The sequence below is a fragment of the Triturus cristatus genome, chromosome 3_1 (genome assembly GCF_964204655.1).
Source record: "Triturus cristatus chromosome 3_1, aTriCri1.1, whole genome shotgun sequence".
Classification (NCBI taxonomy): Eukaryota; Metazoa; Chordata; class Amphibia; order Caudata; family Salamandridae; genus Triturus; species Triturus cristatus.
The window spans coordinates 889,477,724-889,497,616 of NC_140583.1; the positions used below are offsets into that span (position 1 = coordinate 889,477,724).

General features: G+C 41.5%; 1 protein-coding gene across 1 annotated transcript in view; it reads left to right on the forward strand.

Moving 5' to 3' along the window:
• Positions 1 to 19,893, forward strand: part of TTC21B (tetratricopeptide repeat domain 21B) — a 557,642-nt gene that overhangs the window by 330,695 nt on the left and 207,054 nt on the right. The window contains exon 20 of the mRNA XM_085645393.1: positions 7,916 to 8,104. Coding sequence (XP_085501519.1) covers positions 7,916 to 8,104 — 189 coding nt within the window. The remainder of the gene's footprint in view (positions 1 to 7,915; positions 8,105 to 19,893) is intronic.

Genomic DNA, 19,893 nt, shown 5'->3' on the forward strand with positions numbered 1-19,893 from the left:
TGCATAGCCTTTTGCTATTCCTTATTAGCGAATCCTTATTTTTCGCTATTAAGGAATCGCAAATGGCATTGTTGATGCATGTGCCAGATTGTAATTAACAGTAATGTCTCAAGATTTCACGAATTGTTTTGTTCATCTGTTATTTATTTTCTTTTACGTCCTTAGCCGTTCTTAGCCAACACGTGTTTCGTCGCCTCTGGGAATCAATCCCGCAACTTCATCAGGGCTAAAGTACATGGAAATATATAATCATGTGGTATAATGTATTGATTACTGTATACTTCCACTTACAATATAGTGACACTGGTCAGTGTTTTACTCTATTAATATTTGAACTGGTGTGATTGTGAGCGAAGTTAAGTTGTGACAAACCATGCATGAGATCCATTGGGATAAGCGCAAATTTAAAAGTTGTTCTTACTCATGGTTCAGTCACAGTAACCATTTTATCATTGTCATTGTTATTTGGCTATCATGCTCGTTGTTATTATGCTGAATGCACAGGAAATTCAATCTCTTATGCAATCCTTTATATTGTGATTTGTCAATTGACTCCCATATATATATGTATGTGCAAACTTCAAATTATTTACCCAAACCGTGACACAATATTAAGTGAAGCCGAAACCTTTAGTGCATATTACGCCATTTTTTTTCTTTTTATCACAATTATTACGCAATTAATCACAGTATAATGCAAAATAGGTTTGTGCCTGTAGGTTTCTCTTTATACTTATTATATCTACAATTTGGGAAAAAACACAATCGGGACATTCCATAAATGTACAGAAACAGGCCAATTTCCAGTATATTAATGATGTATATCGAAAACACGTTCACTAACCATCCCTACCTTATCGCCGGTAATACTTCTGTCTCAGCCTCCATTTACAAAACTTGTTAGGAAGCAGAAAAATCCTTGTGCTTCTGTGTTTCGCGTGAGGCTCTATTAAGTTATTATTCCCATTTCTCTTGAGTGTCCTGTTTCATTGAAAATATCATTTAAACAGGAAGTTAAGTCCCTGTTCTGTTATGTTTTTAGCCATTCTCTGTATATGACATGGAGTGGAAACAGTGTTTTTAAACCTACCGAAGTATCACCACTGCTATCCTCCTGCTGCTCGCCAGTACGCTCCTGATGCTAATCTGAGACCGGCCCTTGTATGTTATATGAGAATGCCTCCAAGACGCAAAAACCTCCTGGTTTGTGATTTTTCCTGTGTTGTGTTTTCACTTTATTACTGTAAATTAAGCCTGACTGCTTTCCTACCAAACTACCACAAGATTAAGCGCAGATTAATCTAGTGACTTTTCTAGGGGGCAATTCCTGTATAATGTTTCTGGATCAGTCTCACACAATCGTGAATTCAAGTGGTAAGGAGAGAGCTGTTAAAGTATCCACTAGAAAGTATGTTACCGAAGGATTTACTCCACGTTTATTAGAGGGGAGGGGAAAATAATTTCATGGCTGGTCTAGGCACCCACCATTTCAAACTCTTGCTCCTCATTAAATTCTAACATTTCCTTGACTTTCTGCCATAGGTAATTGTAATTGTATTTATATAGTGCTTACTACCGTAATTAGGCGTCAAAGTGTTTTTCGGCAAGTAGCACGCTACTCCGGAACCCAAAAGAGATTAGTGGCAGATTAGTATAGCGGCATTTGAGTTAATTGGAGCGGTTGACATGTGAGTCTGTCATTTGGATGGGGGGATAGTGTGTAAGTTAACCTGTAGACCGGAATCTAGCAAAGCTAAAGAAAACAGTATCCAATTGGTTACGTTTTTTTTAAGAAAACAGACTGTTAGCATGGCACTGTTATACTTCTTTGGCGCTTTTGTTCAATGCAGAAGAAATTGTTTAAATGTACAAAGATGTTAAGTATCACATTTGATGAATTATTTTAGACAGGTATATAGCTATATTAGCAGTGCCCTCTATATTTTTTTTACGTTGATGTTAGGTGGGTCCCTGCAGTTCAAAAGTACATTCGCCAATAAGGGAAGGGGAGTGCCTGCATGGCCCAAAAACATGCAGTGTAAGTGAGGAGTCCTTCTTGAGTGATCTGTAGGTGAGCATGACCTAGTCAAAAAATAAAATCGCTATTGACACTCTTGTAGGAGCAGAGAAGAACAAGTAACTTTCAGTAATGTCTCATCTGGTAGAGACTCTATTTAGCCACAGATTCCTTACCTTAGAATATATAGCCAAGCAATACCACCCCGGAGTTGTGTCCTTTTTAACCTAAACACAGAGTTTCTTTCTTCAAAGCTTTTTTAAAGTGATCCCTTTATGGGTGCTCATGCCCAGTTTTTTTTTTTTTTTGAGGGGGGACACTCACCTGCTGGTAATCTTGACTTCTAACACCAGGACTTTGCTTTGCGGTTTGCGATGTTCATGCTTTGACCCCTAATGCATATCAAAATTGGATTCCATCCGGATTGGCATATTTAACTTTCCTGTGAGACCATATTATATGACTCAGAAGTTAAATGCCACTTGTGGACTACATTTCCTTTTATGGGATTCACTACAGTGGCAGTGAAAACATTGCTTCCTGTGTAGCCTGACAGTCGCAGCTTGAACTCTGCTGCACAGACCTGCCAAAATCAACCCTTTGACAGGTGAAAGAAACGGATTTCAACATTTGATAAATCGCACCTTTCTAAACCAAGTGCATCTTCTCTCAGAAAGAGTGCTACTTAAAGACATATTTTCAGAATTGTTTACTCTCGGGCTTCCATTGATAGGATGGTCCTTTTCCCTGAGTCACGGGTCTCTTTGAGGATCCCTGAAACTATGCTGTAGGACACTCTCATGTGCAGAGGAAAATAATATTTTTAATATTTTTAACTGTTTCTATGTTTACATTCCTGTAACTCACTACTTAAGCAGGTCACTACTTGTGTATGTCATTTGCCAAATATTCGTCTTACTTGCTAGTCTTCCTGAAGAATTTTGAAAAAATAGGATACAAGGCCTCGGGAGACAAATAAGATACTAGTGAGATGTCTTATTTCAATGCCAAAGGTCACAAACCAACAAATCCCTTTATACCTTCCTTCCCTTTGTTGTCTCACTCATCTGCTGAGGGTCAGCCATCATAAATGTAAAGTTGATAAATCAACATGAAGTACTGTCGGAATAGGCAGAAGGGGAGATGGGCAGCTAGCAGTTGAGCCACCTTGGTGGTGCTATTGAAGTTCACTGATTGCACAGAGCCCAGGATTCTCAAAGACACTAGAAGGCCCGTTCCAAAATAATTTTGATCTTGTGCTGTAAGGTTTGAAACTGGCCTCCACCTACAAGGTGGCGCAAGTATACAGCAGAGCCCTGTCTTTTCTGGCACTTGCTTGCCTTGATAGTGAGACCTGCATGCTATAGAGCCTCAAGGACCTTTCCAAGGTGGATCAGTTGATTCTGCCAAGTGGAGCTATAGACAGCAATATCATCAAGATATGCTTCACTGAAGGACTGCAACCCAGCAAGGACTTTATTCATCAATCTTTGGAAGGTTGCAAGGGCATCCTTTAATCCAAAGGGCAACACAGTAAACTGGTAATGCCCACCTGGGGTCGAGGATGCTTAATTCTCTTTTCTTCCAGGGGTTAGACCAATCTGCCAGTACCCTGATTTTAAATCAAAATTACTGAGAAATGTGGCTACACCCAACCTGCCAATCAGTTGATCCGCTCTTGGGATAGGGTGTGCATCTGTCTTAGTGACAGCATTGAGACCTGTATAGTCCACACAAAACCCCAGCTCTAGTTTATCACCCTTGGAATGAGGTTTAGGGACTAAGACCACTGGGCTGGCCCCAGGACTTTCAGAGGGTCCAGTCACCTCTAGATCCAGCATCTTGCTGACTTCAGCCCTGATGCTTTAATTTGGTCAGACTGTAAGTATTATTTTTGGCAGGTTGACTGTCCCCAGTGTCCACATCATGGGTACACCAGTTTTTCTGACCTGGGGTTTAGGTAAATAACTCAGCGTACTACCCCAGGACGTGCCTGCAGTCAGTTTGCTGTTGGGCAGAGAGGGTGTCTGAGGTGAGGGCTCCTTCAACTGGCCCATCTTTAGGGTTTTGAGGGAGGAGGTCGGGAGAGGTTCACTCTCTTTTTCATGATCCTCATCCCTAACCATCAGCATGGTCAAATCATCCCTGTTGTGAAAAGGTTTTAGACTGTTTACATGGAGGACCCTGTTAGGGCTCCTGCAAGTGCATAGGTCAACCAAGTAGGTGACCTCTCCTTTTCTTTCTAGGATAGGGACCTCTCCATTTGTCCTGGAGGCACCTTGGTGCCAAAGGCTGCAAAGCCCTTTCCTTCTGCCCTGGCTGAAACCCATGCACCAGTGCAGTCTTTTGGTCAAACCATTGCTCTTGGCTTGCCTCAAGGTTTTTGTTTGCTTTACTCATGTACTCTTCCATTCTTGAATGAAGCCCAAGCACATAATCCTCAATGTCCAGTTTAGGCTCTTTGAGCGGTTTCTGCCAGCCTCCCCGCGCTAGAATCACACACAAATAGTGGAGCACACCTTAATGCACAGAAACCTAGAATATGTTACAGCGAGCGGTGTTCAATTTAGTTTGTTCTCATCTTATCAAGCTGAAATTGCCAGATCATTACCTACCAGACATTCTTGTGGAATTGCAGAGTATATGACCACCTTCTTTTGGCCTACAACCCCTCCCCATTCCAAGGCCACCATAGCCATGGGATGAGCCTTGACGATGTTAACGACATTGATAACTGCATAGGATACATTTGTCCAGTTATGTACTGCTCTGGGGATATCAGATTTTCAGTCGCCATGCTGACATTTGCAGCTATATCTCTCAGTGCTTTTACTTCAACTCCATTGATATGTGGCTTTTATCTGTACTTCTCCAGGTTACTGGGCCAGGCAGCCAGGGTAGCTATATCCACCCCCCCCCCCCCATTCCCCCATGAGACTCACACTGAAGAAGAAATTTGAGCCCAAGTTAGAAAAAATAACATTAATTTTGATATAATTTAAGACCCCAATAAATATCATCGGAATCAGGTAAGTACTTTTGGAGTTGTAGGCTTGTGTAGATATAGCAAAATACAGATGAATAACAGTTTTGAGGTATGAGCCTCGAACATGGTAATGTTCTCGTATGGAACAAACATTCACTGCATAGGTGTGCTTACAAATGATTCCCAGGGTTACTTTCTTGGATTTAAAGTACTTAGGGGCCAAGGTCGATAGAATCACCAGCAGTTTGGATTCACGTACCCTCGTGTGCAAGTGCTGAGGTACTGGTTGCAATGATAGCCTCAAATGCTACCTGTTAAAGTCTATGGAGAAGTCCCTGTGGAAAGAAAGGCTCGAAGTGGGGATTTGGGGACAAGTCCAGCTGAACCCAAAGGGAGAGGCTCTGGTCTTGAGGGGCTCTGGAGCACAGGGCCCCCGTTTGTTGATGGGAAACTGGACTTGGGGGCTCGGGTGCAGAGGTATTTTGTCTGTTGCTGCCATTACAGGCTTTCACTGTGTTTCGGAGACATGGAAAGGGGAAGAAAAAAGACTGCAGGGCTACCCTTTGTGATGACCTCATCGGCAGATTGGAGTTGGCGTACGTGGTGCCTGGACTGGACACACAACAAACCTTGGTAGTTGTAAGGGCTCCAGTACCCCAGGTATTGGTGCAGGGAGGCTCAGGGAAAGCTCAACGTCTCAAGACTTGATGAAGCAACAGGGCTGACCTCCTGGACTCTGTGACCACCTCGACTCTCAGTAGCCTTCTCCTGGCGAGTTGCTCCCTCCGTGGACCTGATGGTCAGCAAAATTATGAACTTGGCCGATGCGGTCAGTGCCTGCAGAGGCAGGGGAGTGACTCCTCGACCTCAAGGGAGATCTTTGCTGGATGTTGAGAGGCTGGACAGTCCTCCAAGAGTTTGTGGAGGATGTGCAGCTTTTGGACACGTCAATCTCTGTGCTTGTCGAGGTGCAAGTAGTCTGGCAGGATTTGGCACGAATCTTTGGTGCAGGTCCTCTGTTCTCACACTGTCTGTCCTTCTTCATCCTTCGTAGGTTCACAGTAGTTGAATCTGAGTTCCTACTATCAGGGTGCCACTTAAATACTGAATTATTGGGCTTTAAGGGTAGTGTAAGGTAGTAGCTAATAGACTATTTACCCCTGGGGTGACTACACCCCCTATTTTACCACTTTCTGCTAGGAGTGGGCATAATCATGACCCAGAGTTCCTAGTTTCACCAAAACAAGATTGGGAAACGCTTTATTTCTCGGCCACATTTGGTAGCCCACCTTAGGGGTTTGACTAGCCTGCGAGTGAACACTCTTTTTGACTATCTAATTGTCCTGCCTGTCCTTGTGCCAAATGGGCCTCAAGGAAGAGGGGGTGGCATCTCTAGGTGTGGTGGAAGCCGGGGTCGCATATCAAAGGGCTCCACCCTTGTTCACCTTCCGGCTTAGCAGGCATTGTTTCTGACCTCTGAGATCACAGGCGCTCACCTACAGGGGTCCGAAACACACCTGTGGTGGCAGGCTGGGAGATACCATTCAGCCAGCAGACTAGAGGACTTGTAGGTTTTCAGAAAGCACCTTTAGGGTGCCCTCTGGTTGCATGTCATAATAAATCTAGTACTGCAACAGTACAGATTTATTTAGACAAGTTGTTTGATACCAAAATCATGTACCTGGGTAACTTGTAATGACCAGTGCCCAGTACATGTCCTGAAGATGGTTTCCCTGATCACTTGCAAAATCCAGTAATTGAACTAGGCATCACAGGGCATATCTGATCATGCAGATATATCCTAACATGTAATATCACACACCCTGCCTTAGGGCTAGAAGGCCTGCTGTAGGTGTGACTTATATCTATTGCATGCAGTGTCTGTGGGCATAGCACACAGGCAGTGTGCCATGTCATGTTTTCTAACCATTTCACGCAGCCTGCAATGGCAGTCTGCATGTTGTTTTTATGTGGGTCCCTTGGGGTGGCATGATACATGCTGAAGTCCTTAGGGAGCCCTCTTTAGTACACATACCAAAGGAGTACCATTTATTAGGGACTTATAGGGGTGCTAAAGGCCTGGCCAATTGTGTTACAATTAAAGATTTACCTTGTTTTAAGGGAAAGAGCACTGGCACTGTGGGTCTGGTTAGCAGGGACCCAGTGCACTTTCTGTCAAAAAGCTTCAGTGATAGGGTAAAAATTGGGGGTGACCATGTTTAAAGAGTGACTTTCCTACAGTATTCATGTATTGTGAGGTACAAAATAATAAATTACGCATGAACAGAGTCCAACTTACTGGCTGTCCAACAGATCATGAATGATAAACACCTTAGAAAATAACCCCACCTTGCTGCAGATAAGAGTGGGGGTAGGAGGAAGTGAAGTACAATCCAATAATCAAATTAGAATCATGGCAAGTACAGGTACTAATAATCAATATAAACAAGTGGTACATAGCTTTCTGAGCCATGCTTATGGTGAAAGAAGAGGGAAAGATTGTCCTTTTTAAGGCTTTTGGTGCATGGGAGGCAAGACTCAAGAGCAAAGAAAATCGCAAGTACTTAAGGTACAGTTGCCGTATGTCCTCGAAGATTAACAGTTGGTCATTCAGCTTCTTCATCAAGCGTTCATAGAGTGCCATTTGCATCATGGTGTTGGACCAATGTTTGTAGGTCAGGACCATGGAGGATTTCCAGTATATGTGGATTTAGATTTTAGCCACTGCAAGAGCCACTGCCGAGTCTTCATATTCCTTCTTACTGGATATTTGAATTGTTCCAAGGAATCGACATTGTGGAAGAATTTTCATTGTTTACATGTCTAGCTCCTAACTATGTTGTTCATGATGCTATATATTAAATTTATTGTTCTACCGTTGCACCAATGCTCACAGTCTGAATGTCTTACAGGCTCGAGAACTGCAAGCCAGGGTACTGAAGCGGGCTCAGATGGAGCAGCCCGATACAGTTTCTGCACAGAAACAATTAGCCGCTGAAATTTGTGCAGGGATAGCAAAGCATTCCACAGCACAACGAGACTATGAGAAAGCTATACAATTTTACAAAGAGGCACTTGTTTATTGTGAAACAGACAACAAGGTAAGTCAATTGTGGCATATGCTTATTTACATTTATTTTTATCTTCAGAAGTCAACGTCTTGTACCTTAACACGTACAAATGACTTACAAGCCCTGTTTCTATATGATCATAAGAAATTATCTTATAGTATTAGTGTAAATTCAAATAGTCTGATTGGGTCGGCAGGGATTTGCATTCTTTTTCTATGGATTTACCACTCATTTGGTGCGTAAAGCGGTTAGCTTTTTCTTGTTCATTTGGGATACAGAGCATTGCCGTAGCAAGAGCGGAATGTTGGAAATGGATCCTCGGGCTACGAAGGTTCTTCGCTCATAAGTGAAAGTCTGTCCCTCTGGTTCTGTGAATGGATAGTATTTATTTAAATAAACACTGAGCTTGAGTGTTTCTGGTGCAGCAAACACTCCGCAGAAGAAGGTACTGAGACTGCTGAAAGTTTTCCCATCATTGGATCTTGATCATATTCAGAACTGTGATGTTTATTCTGTTTTGATCCTAGAATACATATCAGAAAATTGTAATGTTAATTAAAAAATAAAATCAAAAATGTTTTTTTAAAGGCAAAAAATATAAAGGCATAAAGTGGTTATAAATATAATTTCTCTGGTCAGACAATCCTGTGCTTCAGATCAATCTCCTCCATTCGTGTTTCCACTCATTATTAGAGGACCCAATAATTTTTATTTTAGTTTTAAGCCATGTTGTGTAATCCAGACTTTCTTTTTTGGTGGAGTTTTTGAGCCGTATTTTACCTTTAATCAAACAGTTTTTGTTATCTGCAAAGCCTTTTGAATAAAACTTCACATGGCACTATGTAAGTTTAAAAGCACACAAAATATGCAAGTAATGCTGACCCAAATAAATCATTCATGAGAGCATTTCATAATTTTAGGGCATCTGGTTCTGAGTTATTCTTGTTTGAAGAAGTGCTGATAAGTTGAATATTGGGTTTACACTACAGGAAACAAATGCTAGTTTTTTCGCTTAGTTTAGCATATAGAAGCAAATTTCTATCTAACATCCTAGATAGGATTCTGGTTAACTGATTGGCAACTTGTTTGAGTTATATTTAAATTCATAAATGACATGTCACATTCAGCATCTTTGGTCTGCCTTCTCTCTATATATATACTCAGAGACTGGAATTAAATCCAGATTCCTAATGCAACCAACTGGATGTTTGTAAGCTTTTTGCTTATAAGATATGGTTCACTTTTGGTCAGCATATGTTCTTGATTGTAACCCCACTCAAGATTGCTTGGGTGTAGCACCACACCGATTAGTATAAAAAAAATTGTAATCACTATTATTTCATGTATGAAAGGCTTTAAACATCAAGATATAGTAGATCATTAGATCTGATTGCCTTTACATGCTGGTGGTTTATCACACTTCATTTGGTACTCAAAGTACATGTGCACGGGTAAGGTGAACATGCTGCATTTATATACATGTACCACAATTTATTTACACTATTTGAACCTTTTTAAACTTTGTGTGCCCTCCATGTCCCAGCCTTGTGCTAAACTTGGTCGCTAGATGGGGCAGGAAGATTTGCATTTTATATACCTGTCCTGCTTCTCGCACGACTGCAAGGATGATGAGGGCAGGTGCCAGGAGGCGAGCCTGAGAGAGGCATTTTTAAAAATTTTTATTTTATTAGATTTACTATTACCCAAAATTGCAGTCATGGTATATCCAACATCACAGATAGATCTTTAATGCATAGCCAGATACAGCACAATATGGCAATCAGCTCAACAGTGTTAACACATTCAAATTACAGTGTCTATACATGTTAGATAGATTAGGCTCTAGTTTTCAAACTTGATTCACTGAACATTACTGCCCTCTCTGTCTAGGCCATGTTTTTTGTCCAGTATAGCATTTATACCCGTTTTATTCTTCGATTTCTTGGGATTGTGGGTCATCCGTTGTGTCCCTGTCCATCAAAAAGGAGCATAAAAGTGCCTTTTGTCTCTTGGCCCTGCTGCCTATTTCAATGAAAACATCAATATCTTAATTATTACAATGTATCAGATCCTGCAGGCAGTCTTTAATTAACATACTTGGGAGCCACACGACAATGTAACTAGTCTCTTAGCCAGGAGCAGCTATAGTGCATTGTGTATTTTTGAACCCCTGTTGGTATGTCCCTTCCATATCCCCTGAGGTACATACATGGACTAGGTGGATCACATGGTTGGTTATTCTCTAGATCTCTTTGGATACGAACTGTTAGGATTGCCACCACAGGGCATAGCTAGGCTAGATGGAGGAAGTCTGCATTAGGGGTCCTACAACATCTGCATCTATTGTCATAGCCCAGGCCACAGGACTCTGAATTTTTGGAGGTGTAATAAGCGCTATGAATGAATCAGTAATATATTAGTTTGTCTCTATATCAATGGGTGAAACCTTTTGTGGATTTGGTTGCTCATATTACCATAGTCACTTTTGCCAAATACAAGGAGTTGTAGTCCAAGTGCATGTTGCTACCCACTGATGGTTCTACATCGGCTTTTGAGGGCAGTATAGACCACCTAGGATATTTCTGGGCAAGGATTGAAATTCTAAACTGATGTGTAAGAGGAAAAGTGTATGTGGACACGAAAGGAATCCATGTTCTTGGGTGGTGTCATCCGGTAGAATTTCCCACAACAATTAAACCTGGTCTTTCTAATCCGATTTTAATTAAGGATGAGTTGCTGTAGTCAATACACTGGATGATAACCAATGGTTAAAAAAATTGTGAGCTTTTAGGCATAGTTTCGGCAAAATTAAAATCTTCACGCATGTTATTAAAGTCAAACAAAATGTGTTGGCTGTGAAACACAAGCTGTCCCAAGTTAGGCCCATGTAGCGAAGCAGCTTATTTCTTACATTGTCCTCACAAATAACATTTTCAGCTGTGACGTTTCGCACATATTTGCATGCATGACAATGTTGGATTAGTGTCCCTGAAACTAAACTTGTTTATACATCTAGCTTCGCACACTATCCCACTGCCCTGAACATCATGTATAAGGTCTTTTTTCACACTATTTACAAATGTCCGCGGCCACCAGAGGTTCTTGCATGTCGAGAAATCACCATGCAGCGGTCTGACATCTCGCGAGGGGTGTCCAGTTCATGACCAAGACTAGGTCCTTCATTCCCTCCCACCAGGTAATTGGGTTGGATCTTCCCTTGAGGGGATTCTTAGCTCTTCACCTACACACTCTAGGTACACTTAGAGTAGGGTTGGCATTGAAGGAGTACACTCAATTACTGCCTTGTTTTATATGCCTCCATATATACATTGTTTTAGCACCATGGTAGAACTATATCTACTATTCACGCTTTTGGTGCTTGTAATCACTTTAATCTGCTTCTGTCTAATAATCATTGCAGCCAATGTATTCTATACAAAAATAATGTTGGAACAATAAATATATTGAAAACATCCCACTGTGTATTCTCTGTATACTTTTCTGAGAATAAGTAAGCATGAGCGATTGAGTGACGGGTTCTACTCTGTTTCCACAATCCCTGAGGGGTCAGAGTTGTCATGTTCAGTGGTTGCTAGAAACCATTCGCTCCCTGGTAGGTTAGGTGACTTACGGTGGAACTGTAAGCTAGCTGGTCTATAGGCCAACATATCCAACGGGGGTGTCCAGAACCAGTCTTGGCACCAAGCCCTTGCTTTTTTTTGTCAAAAACAAAGCACAGATTCTACGGATTAGTAGGAACTACACAACAAAGCATAACGTTTCACAAAGTATGAGCATGAAGGTGTATTTGAGCCTGTGGATGCCACGTTTTGTCTTTCCCCTGTTGCATTGACCCATACAAAATCAGGTGAATTAAGTAGGTGTGCAGACTTCAGAAGTCTGAATGATGCTACATGGATAGAAAGTTTTCCATTAAACAGAATGGAAGATACATCAAGTAAGGTGTTGAAGTTAGTTCACTAAACTTGATTTAAGAGCAGTGTCTCACCAAGCAAGACCTGACCCCGAATCACAACATTTGACTGCTTTTTTTACACTTGAATCTGTATTCCAATTTTTTAGAATGCTCTTTCTCTTGGAGTTGACTGCAGCTGTCTTTCTCAAAACATTTCAAGTTTTCCCATGGGTCGTGTAATTTCAAGATGACATCTTAATTCTGCAAAACCTGTAAAAGAGAATGACAACGTAGTTGAGTTAATACATTTCTGGAAGCGAACCTAATGCCAGTTTGGATCAAAGCATTACGAGAGCTCCAGCATCAAATAATAGGAAACAGTAGCTCTCGTACTTAGTGTTGTGCAAATGTTACACCAGTTGCATGAAAGATTTTGCTAACCTAACCAAATGTTTTGGGATTGTGATGAAGATCGGTTCTATGTTTTCCTGGTTTGATTAATGTTTTGTGGAAATTGAAGAAAGCATCATTTTTATCTTTTTTGTGCACCAGCAGTGCATCCATATGTTTAGGGATATATTTGTGTTGTGTGGAGGTAGATGCAAGCTTGTATGAGTTAGGCACTGTTCTTACATAATTAGATGGTGAGGCTGATGCCACTGTTGGAATTGCTTCCAGGTTCGTAAGAGCAACAGAACGGAGATACTCTGTCATTGCAAAAGAATACTTAGTCAGTGTATAGAGTGCAAAGAAGTCCAGATATTATTTAAGGGATAGACCATTCTTGATGAAAACAGATTTCCATCCCCTTGTCGATATTTATCTTGGATTAAGACTTTAAAAAATCCACAGCTCAGCTAAAAAGATTGTTAGCAGAGTTGCTTCAGTACAATTTTAAAGTTTTATATTTTGCTGTGAGGATAACTGTAGATCAGATAGTCTTTCACGATTGTCTCTTGTAGATGATTGAGTATGAATGGGAATGTGAAATTGATGAATGCATTATAGCGAGCATCAATGATCTTGTAGTGTATGGTGTTGAGAGGACTTTGGTGCAGCAGGTGAAAAAACATCTGGAATTGATGGAAGTGATGAAGGTGGTGTCAGAATGATGGCTCAATTAAAAGAATTAGCAAGCAGCATTACAACTATATTGTAAGGTCGCAGGTAAATACTCTACAGAAGACTGAAAACTTGTACGAGGAAATAAGTTAATTCCGCCTATAATTTTCCGAAAAGAATTATGGAGGCAGCACATGCTGGCCACAGAAGTCAGAAGTGAGTATTGGAAGTTGGCTGTGGACAGGGAAGTGGTAATTTTGGTCAGAATAAAAATGTAGTCACCAAAATACCAGAAGAGAATGTTTTGTGTTTGGAGAGAGCATGACAGTAGATAGGTGTGGTTTTTTGGGCCCTTTTCAAATCTTACCACAACGTTTAAGATAGGTTGTGATAATGAATCATTTGTCAATGTAGGTGGAGGGCAAAACTCGGTCCGTCATTCAGTTTTTATGCTTGAAGGTGTTTGCGCTAGGAGTCCCGGACGAATTCTTACTGAACAATTTATATAGTTAGAGTTGAAGGATTTTAATTGTAGGTGTGGGAAAAACACTCCAGGATAGCTGTCTGCTATCATCAAAGCAACAGAAAAGTGGTGGGATATTGGTTAGATTGTCCAAAGATTTAATATCAAAGAAGAATTAAAAAGAAGCTATTGTCATGAGAAGACCTAGTAGATAAAATAAGTTTGTTGTTTATTGAGTCATGATATCTTCTCTGTAATTATTCTCTGTCAACTCATTCTCTTACTTTACTTCTTTATTTATTGTTATTTGATTTGGTCAGTTTTAATAGTTAACCATTTTGGGTACCACTTGGAATTGTTATTTTGTTTGCACTATGTTTTGTGTATGAGGGAAGGTGTGGTTATGCCTAGGAATTCCATGACTCTTGTGCGTGTGGTGAAATTCCAGGACAGTCACATTCCACTGTTGTCTGTTGCCTCTGAGCCCATGCTACAACTGGAGCACTTTGTGTGTGCTGTGATAAATGTCTCTCTCAATTACTGAATGTTTCCAATTTGCTGAAAAAATCCTCTCTGTAGCCCCTACTATTGTCAGCCCTAACATCTGTATTTGCGTTGTTATTTTGGGTGCCTGCATCACTGTAGGGGGAATTCAGGGGAGTAAAGCATTGTCTTCCCCACTGTCCTTCACAGTCTTCTCCAGGTCCACTTCTTACAGACCACAGTATAAATATCCATAGTAGACCACTTGCCAGGCAGTATATAGTGCTGCTTTTGGAGTTATCGGGCCAGTAGTGTTGGGTTCCACAACAATGGGGTGGAGGAAGTGTGGTGGGTAAAAGCAGAAATGTGCAAAGTGAGCTTGAACAGATAAATAATAGTGTAACATCAGGGTCCAAGAACCCTCCCTGTTTGTATGGCAAAGTCAGTGTGTTCATTTTATCCAAATTTGTTTTCCCGTCCATGCAAATGTACTCGCAAGGGACAACAGATGGAGAAAGAACTTCAGAGGTAGTGGAATTGTGATGTATTAACACATGTTCCAAATTTTAGGTACGACAATGCTCTTCATTGGTGCTTTAAGACGAGCCCTGGATAGGACAAGTCTTAACCAGAGATTTACTTGCTTCTCCACTTTGGTGCATGCAGCACTGTAGTTATCTGCTGATATTCCTACTTATTTGTAATCCTAAAAATGTACTTGATGTTTCAGGTTATTTGAGCCAAAACTTGAGAGTGCATTTCTGTGCATCCGGTGTTAGTTGGAATAAAGATGATTTACTGTAGTTTATTTTATGCCAGAGAGCTGATCACATATGATGAATTCCTGGATGATGGAAGGGAGATTGACTCCTGGTGTTGCAGCAGGAGCTGAATTTATCCTGCTTAAAGTCAGATAAATTGGCAGCGCAACTTCTATCACCCCCATTCCAACTTCAGCTGGTGTTTTGTAGATAACAATAGAAAGCATTCTCTTTTTTTCTTCTGGAAATTTTGATGGGCATCAGTGCGTTTCAACGAGCAGTGGGTTGTGAGTACAATAGCCTGGACCAACTTAAGAACAACTCGCCTGCCCCGTCTCTTCAGTGTCACAGGCATGAATTGCCATTCGGTGAGTTAAATGGTTCAATAGCATCTAGAAATATTGCTACTGAATCGAGTTGTATCTTCAACTTTTGCTGAAGGGATAAAACAGTTTCGGGGTTATGGGCAGTAGCGTGGGTCGATATGAATCAGATTTGGTCTAAAAAGATAATATATTACACTTAGGGACAATCTGTATTCATAGGTGAGAGGGGAAGGTAGGATTCTCCAGTGATTTATCTACCTTCTGTAGTTTCACAAAACCACTTAAATTAAGGTCAGTGGAACCCTGAATTCCCTTCCCTCCTCATAGCTAGGATGTATTAGGCTAGGATGCCTACATAAGCTTCATAGAATTCTATGGGCAAGCCCATGATAGGACAATATTCTCCTATTAAGAACAGAAATTAAACTGCACTAGACTGTGAGGCAGAGGTTAGAATCAAATGAAGTGAATTCCTGTAAAATCTACTCAGTTTTGTAATGTTGCCCTGCTGTCATCTAACACTAAAGCATTGTTAGTTTCCAAAAGTTAATATATCAGTGTGGTATGTTTTTACTAGCGCAGTCCCCTTTGCCATATCTGATGATCACCACTTACTTGCCTGAAAAGAGACCTCTCTCTTTGCTACTTTGTTGTATTTGTGCAGTTTGTCATGAAAGTTTGGTAGAACCGCCTGATCTTCTGAACTCCTGTGGCAATCTTCCCAATTTCAGAGTTCTTTCGACAACTTTTGTAAGTGAGATTGCAGGCTCTCAGCATGCCAGACTGATTTGCATTGTATAGCCCTCTAATAACTACTTTAACGGCCTCTCACATTGTGCCAGGGCTATCTACTGACCCTATGTTAAACTTAAAGTAATCTAGCGTTATCTGACTCATTTCTTCCCTAAATACTGTATCAAGTAAGGCTTCCACGGACAGCTTCTGTTCACTATTCGGGATACATTAGCCCAGTTCAGTCAGGGTTTTGTTGGCTAGTTCCTGGGCCATATATAAACAGGTTGTTACCCAAGGATATAAATATTTGGTAACTAGCCAGTAGTCATTCCAGAACCGAAATTGTAGGCCACTGAGAAAAAGGATTTACCTATCGCCTTAGGGTTCCTGTGATGTTGAATGTCAATACGTTTTTGAGATGTCATTATTTCGGAGATTGCTTCCACCATAATAGCAAGAGGCCGCAGTGCAGTATTTACCTTGTCTAGTAGAGGATCTAATGAGACATTAAAGTCACCATGTCAAATAAGCGTGCATGGGTTCGACTGCAGGAAATCCTTTATTAAATCCTGGACAAAAACTTGGGCTGTCTGTAGTAGGACTGTAGATATTTAGGATAAAAATGTTGGTGCTGCCTAGAATGCCCTGTGCTCTTGTATACCTACCAGCATTATTGTTGCCCACCTTCTTCATCCTAAAGGGGAAACCCTTCTTAAATATTATTTCTATGCCAATGGACTATACAGCCTAAGACTCAAATAAACAGTGCGCAATACAATTAACTAAAAAGCGTTTTTGAGAGGCTTTATTCAGGTCGGTTTCTTGCAGGAGTGCTATGTCGATTTTATGGCTGCTCAAGTACGGAGTAATCGGTCTGGCTTTACGCGGGTTGTTTATACCTCAGATGTTCCATGCCAGGATGCAGAATGATGCTCCCTTATCCTTGTTCTACTCACCTATTATCATTTCCTGTCAGGTGAACCAGCCTGTGAATAGTAGTGTGCCCATATACCATTCAATCCCTTCTCCCACCCATACTGACACCCAAACAGACAAGTGAATCCATACTCTCATTCCAACACTGTACATATGTCCACCATCGGCAGCAAACAGTTCCTTTTTTTTATTGGCTTTAACTTCCGCCATGCACTTTAGCCACTGCATGTTTTCACATACGCCATGAACAATTCGAAAAGTTGTGAGCCATGCCACAACTGTTGCCATGTTTACTAAAATGACCATTTCATGTGGAAGTTAAAAATCCTCCATACTTTCACTTGCTTCTGGGGACTCCATATCAATTGCAATTGTCGACCTATCTACTGAGGCTTTTATTTGGGGTTTATACATATTGTTATGTCTACTTCATATGCCATGAAGGTTTTTTTTTATATATATAATTTCTTATATTTTGCGTACAGTTTTCAAGAACTGAAAGGAGACAGTTGTCTGGTTACATGGCAACCCCAAGGAGCGCAGATTACATTAAGCTGTTGCCATAGCAGCCGCGCAGTGGTATGACTCATGGGAGGGCAGGAAGCAAAGAGACTGGACTGAGGTGTTTTTGTGCTGGATCAGTGCCAAGGCAACCAGTATATGCCAGATGGGAAGCTTTTGTGGGAGAGGTCTAAAATGAGCCTTATTCATCTAACAGGCTAGAAATAGCATGATCAAATTGTTGCTCACAGGTGGAGTGGGATGGATTGACGATACAGATATTTCTGACTCTATATTAAAAGGCAACTGGATAGAGGTTGGTAATGCACTTCTTGCATAATAGAGGAGATAAAACCAAGTCTTTTCTATGTTGCATAAGCCTTTCCGCTGCCTCCTAAAGCCGTAGGTTTTTGTAACAAGCATCACATGCCTGAAAGGGTCCCAAGAGATTGAGCATGGCAGACCTCTCAAGGGATTTTCATGAAATGATCGGAGATTTTGGCCTCCTTAGGAACCGAAGTGCTAGGTATCCTGCAGCCATAGTGACAGCACATTTTCTGCTGTGCTGACAGTGATTGTATGGGGGACTCTTAGCCTGCTTTTGGAGGAGAGGCCTGGGTATTTCCATATACAGTCTGAGTAGGCCCTCATTGCAAACTTGCGATTGCAGTGTCCCGGTGACCATCCATGCTATACATGCACACCTCATACCCCTCCCCTGGCCCATTAATTCACTTTGTTAGCTCGGAGATTGCGCTGTCACCCTTATGGGCAAATTGGCACCCTTATGGACAAATTGGCACATGGCCTTACGCTATTAAAATTATGGAATGCCTTCCTTCTATTAAACATGAATAAACTTCCATTTCTTTCTCCTTCCCTTCGTTGTCCCAGTCATTATTTTTTTGAGGTGAGTCTGCCTCCCTAGAGATTGTGCATTGTCCTAAATGCCCCATAAAAGAAAATGTAGCCCTCTTCAGAGTAGACCTATATCAAAACCATCTACCTAGAAAACAACTATTTTGTCTGTCTTCTGGGCAGGCATACATAGTCCTATTGTAGCAGGGCTGTATTGTCCATTTTTGTGTAATTGTTTATTTGTTTATTTTAAATAGGTTGTGACTTGGAGTAGGCCACAAATCTCATCACTTTCTCAACCTGGCCCTTCAGTCCCTGGGGGCTTGGGCCTAGGTTAGCAGCAACCTATAAGCAGGGTTTAGTAGCAGGTGTTCCTGAATCTGAGTGGGATTTTTGGACAGCCCGCTTCAGCTTTAGCTTTGGGATTCCACACATATTAATGACTGGAACGAGGAAGTGGATGAGGAGGTAATGCTTAAATTACTTACCAGTAATTTCTTTACTCTGAGTTCATTCTTCCTTTTTTCAGTCATTGCATCCCACCCTCCTGCGTAGATGGTCACTGAAATGGGCCAGTCTCTGGGCTTGTGGATGTTACACAATGTATTCTGGATAGATCGTCTTGATACAAGCTTACTCGGAGGTAGTGCAAAGAATGTTTAAGGGGAATTAGGACAAAGGAGTGTCTATCTAGGGAGGCAGAATTACCTCACATTGTAATGACTGGAACAAGGAAGCATGGTTTTGGAGTACTTGAATTACCAGTTAGCATGGGCAACTCCTCCACTAAGGCAGAAAGGTGTCGCCCCACTGCTCTCAGAGCAGGGGTAAAAAAATTATAACCTTGTTATTATAATTTTATTTTTCTGCGCTACGGGGCTGGGTTTGGGCGGGACAGGGCTGGTGTCAGAGCCAGGGAGGAGTGGTTTGGGCACACTCTATGTGTGCATGACGGTTTGGCCGGCCATCTTGGCCCGGCCAAACAGTCATGCACACTTGGCATGTTCCCCACCAAGCTGTAGTACAGCCTGGCGGGAAACATGCATAGGCTCTCTGTCCCCGTCTGAGAGTCGAACCAAGGCACTCAGACCAATCACAACGCTGTATGCAGCATTGTGATTAGCTATGGGGAGGCTGTGTGCTTCCGTCACTCGTTAGGAAGCGACAACAGAGGAGAGAGAGGCGACCGTGAGAAGGCAAGTGTATTTTTTTCAAATGTTTTGTTCCCCCCTGGCCTCGCCACCCCCATTCCCTGCCACCCCCGATCCTTGCTAGCCACCACTGCCTGTAAGTAAATATTGCATTACTGAATCACACTCACAAATGGTTTTAACCTCTTCAGTAACACCAGTTTTGCTTCAGAAGCACAAAAATGGACCTAGACTCATGTTGCACTCAATGATCATTGCTATAATCCAGAAAGTACAATGGGGCTAGCCTTTATAGCATCTACACTACAGTTTATCTCACATTAGACTGACACATAGAAGATTATACCAGACTACGGAACACACATTTCATATGTCAAAGCATTGAAGTAAAGTGCTGTCTTGTTAAACAACTGTAGAGGTTTTAATTCTGCCTCCTCTAGTTCCTTCTACAGGTATTCATACCAGACATTCCGCACTATAAAGGAAACCTCTCAGAAAGAGTCTTACTGCTTTCCATATAGACTTTCTCTGTGCTAATACGCACTACTACAATTACCCTATAGCATGTCCAGGTGTGGAAATATGGATTTTTCCGGTCAGTTATGTCCCCTATCTTGGACCCCAACG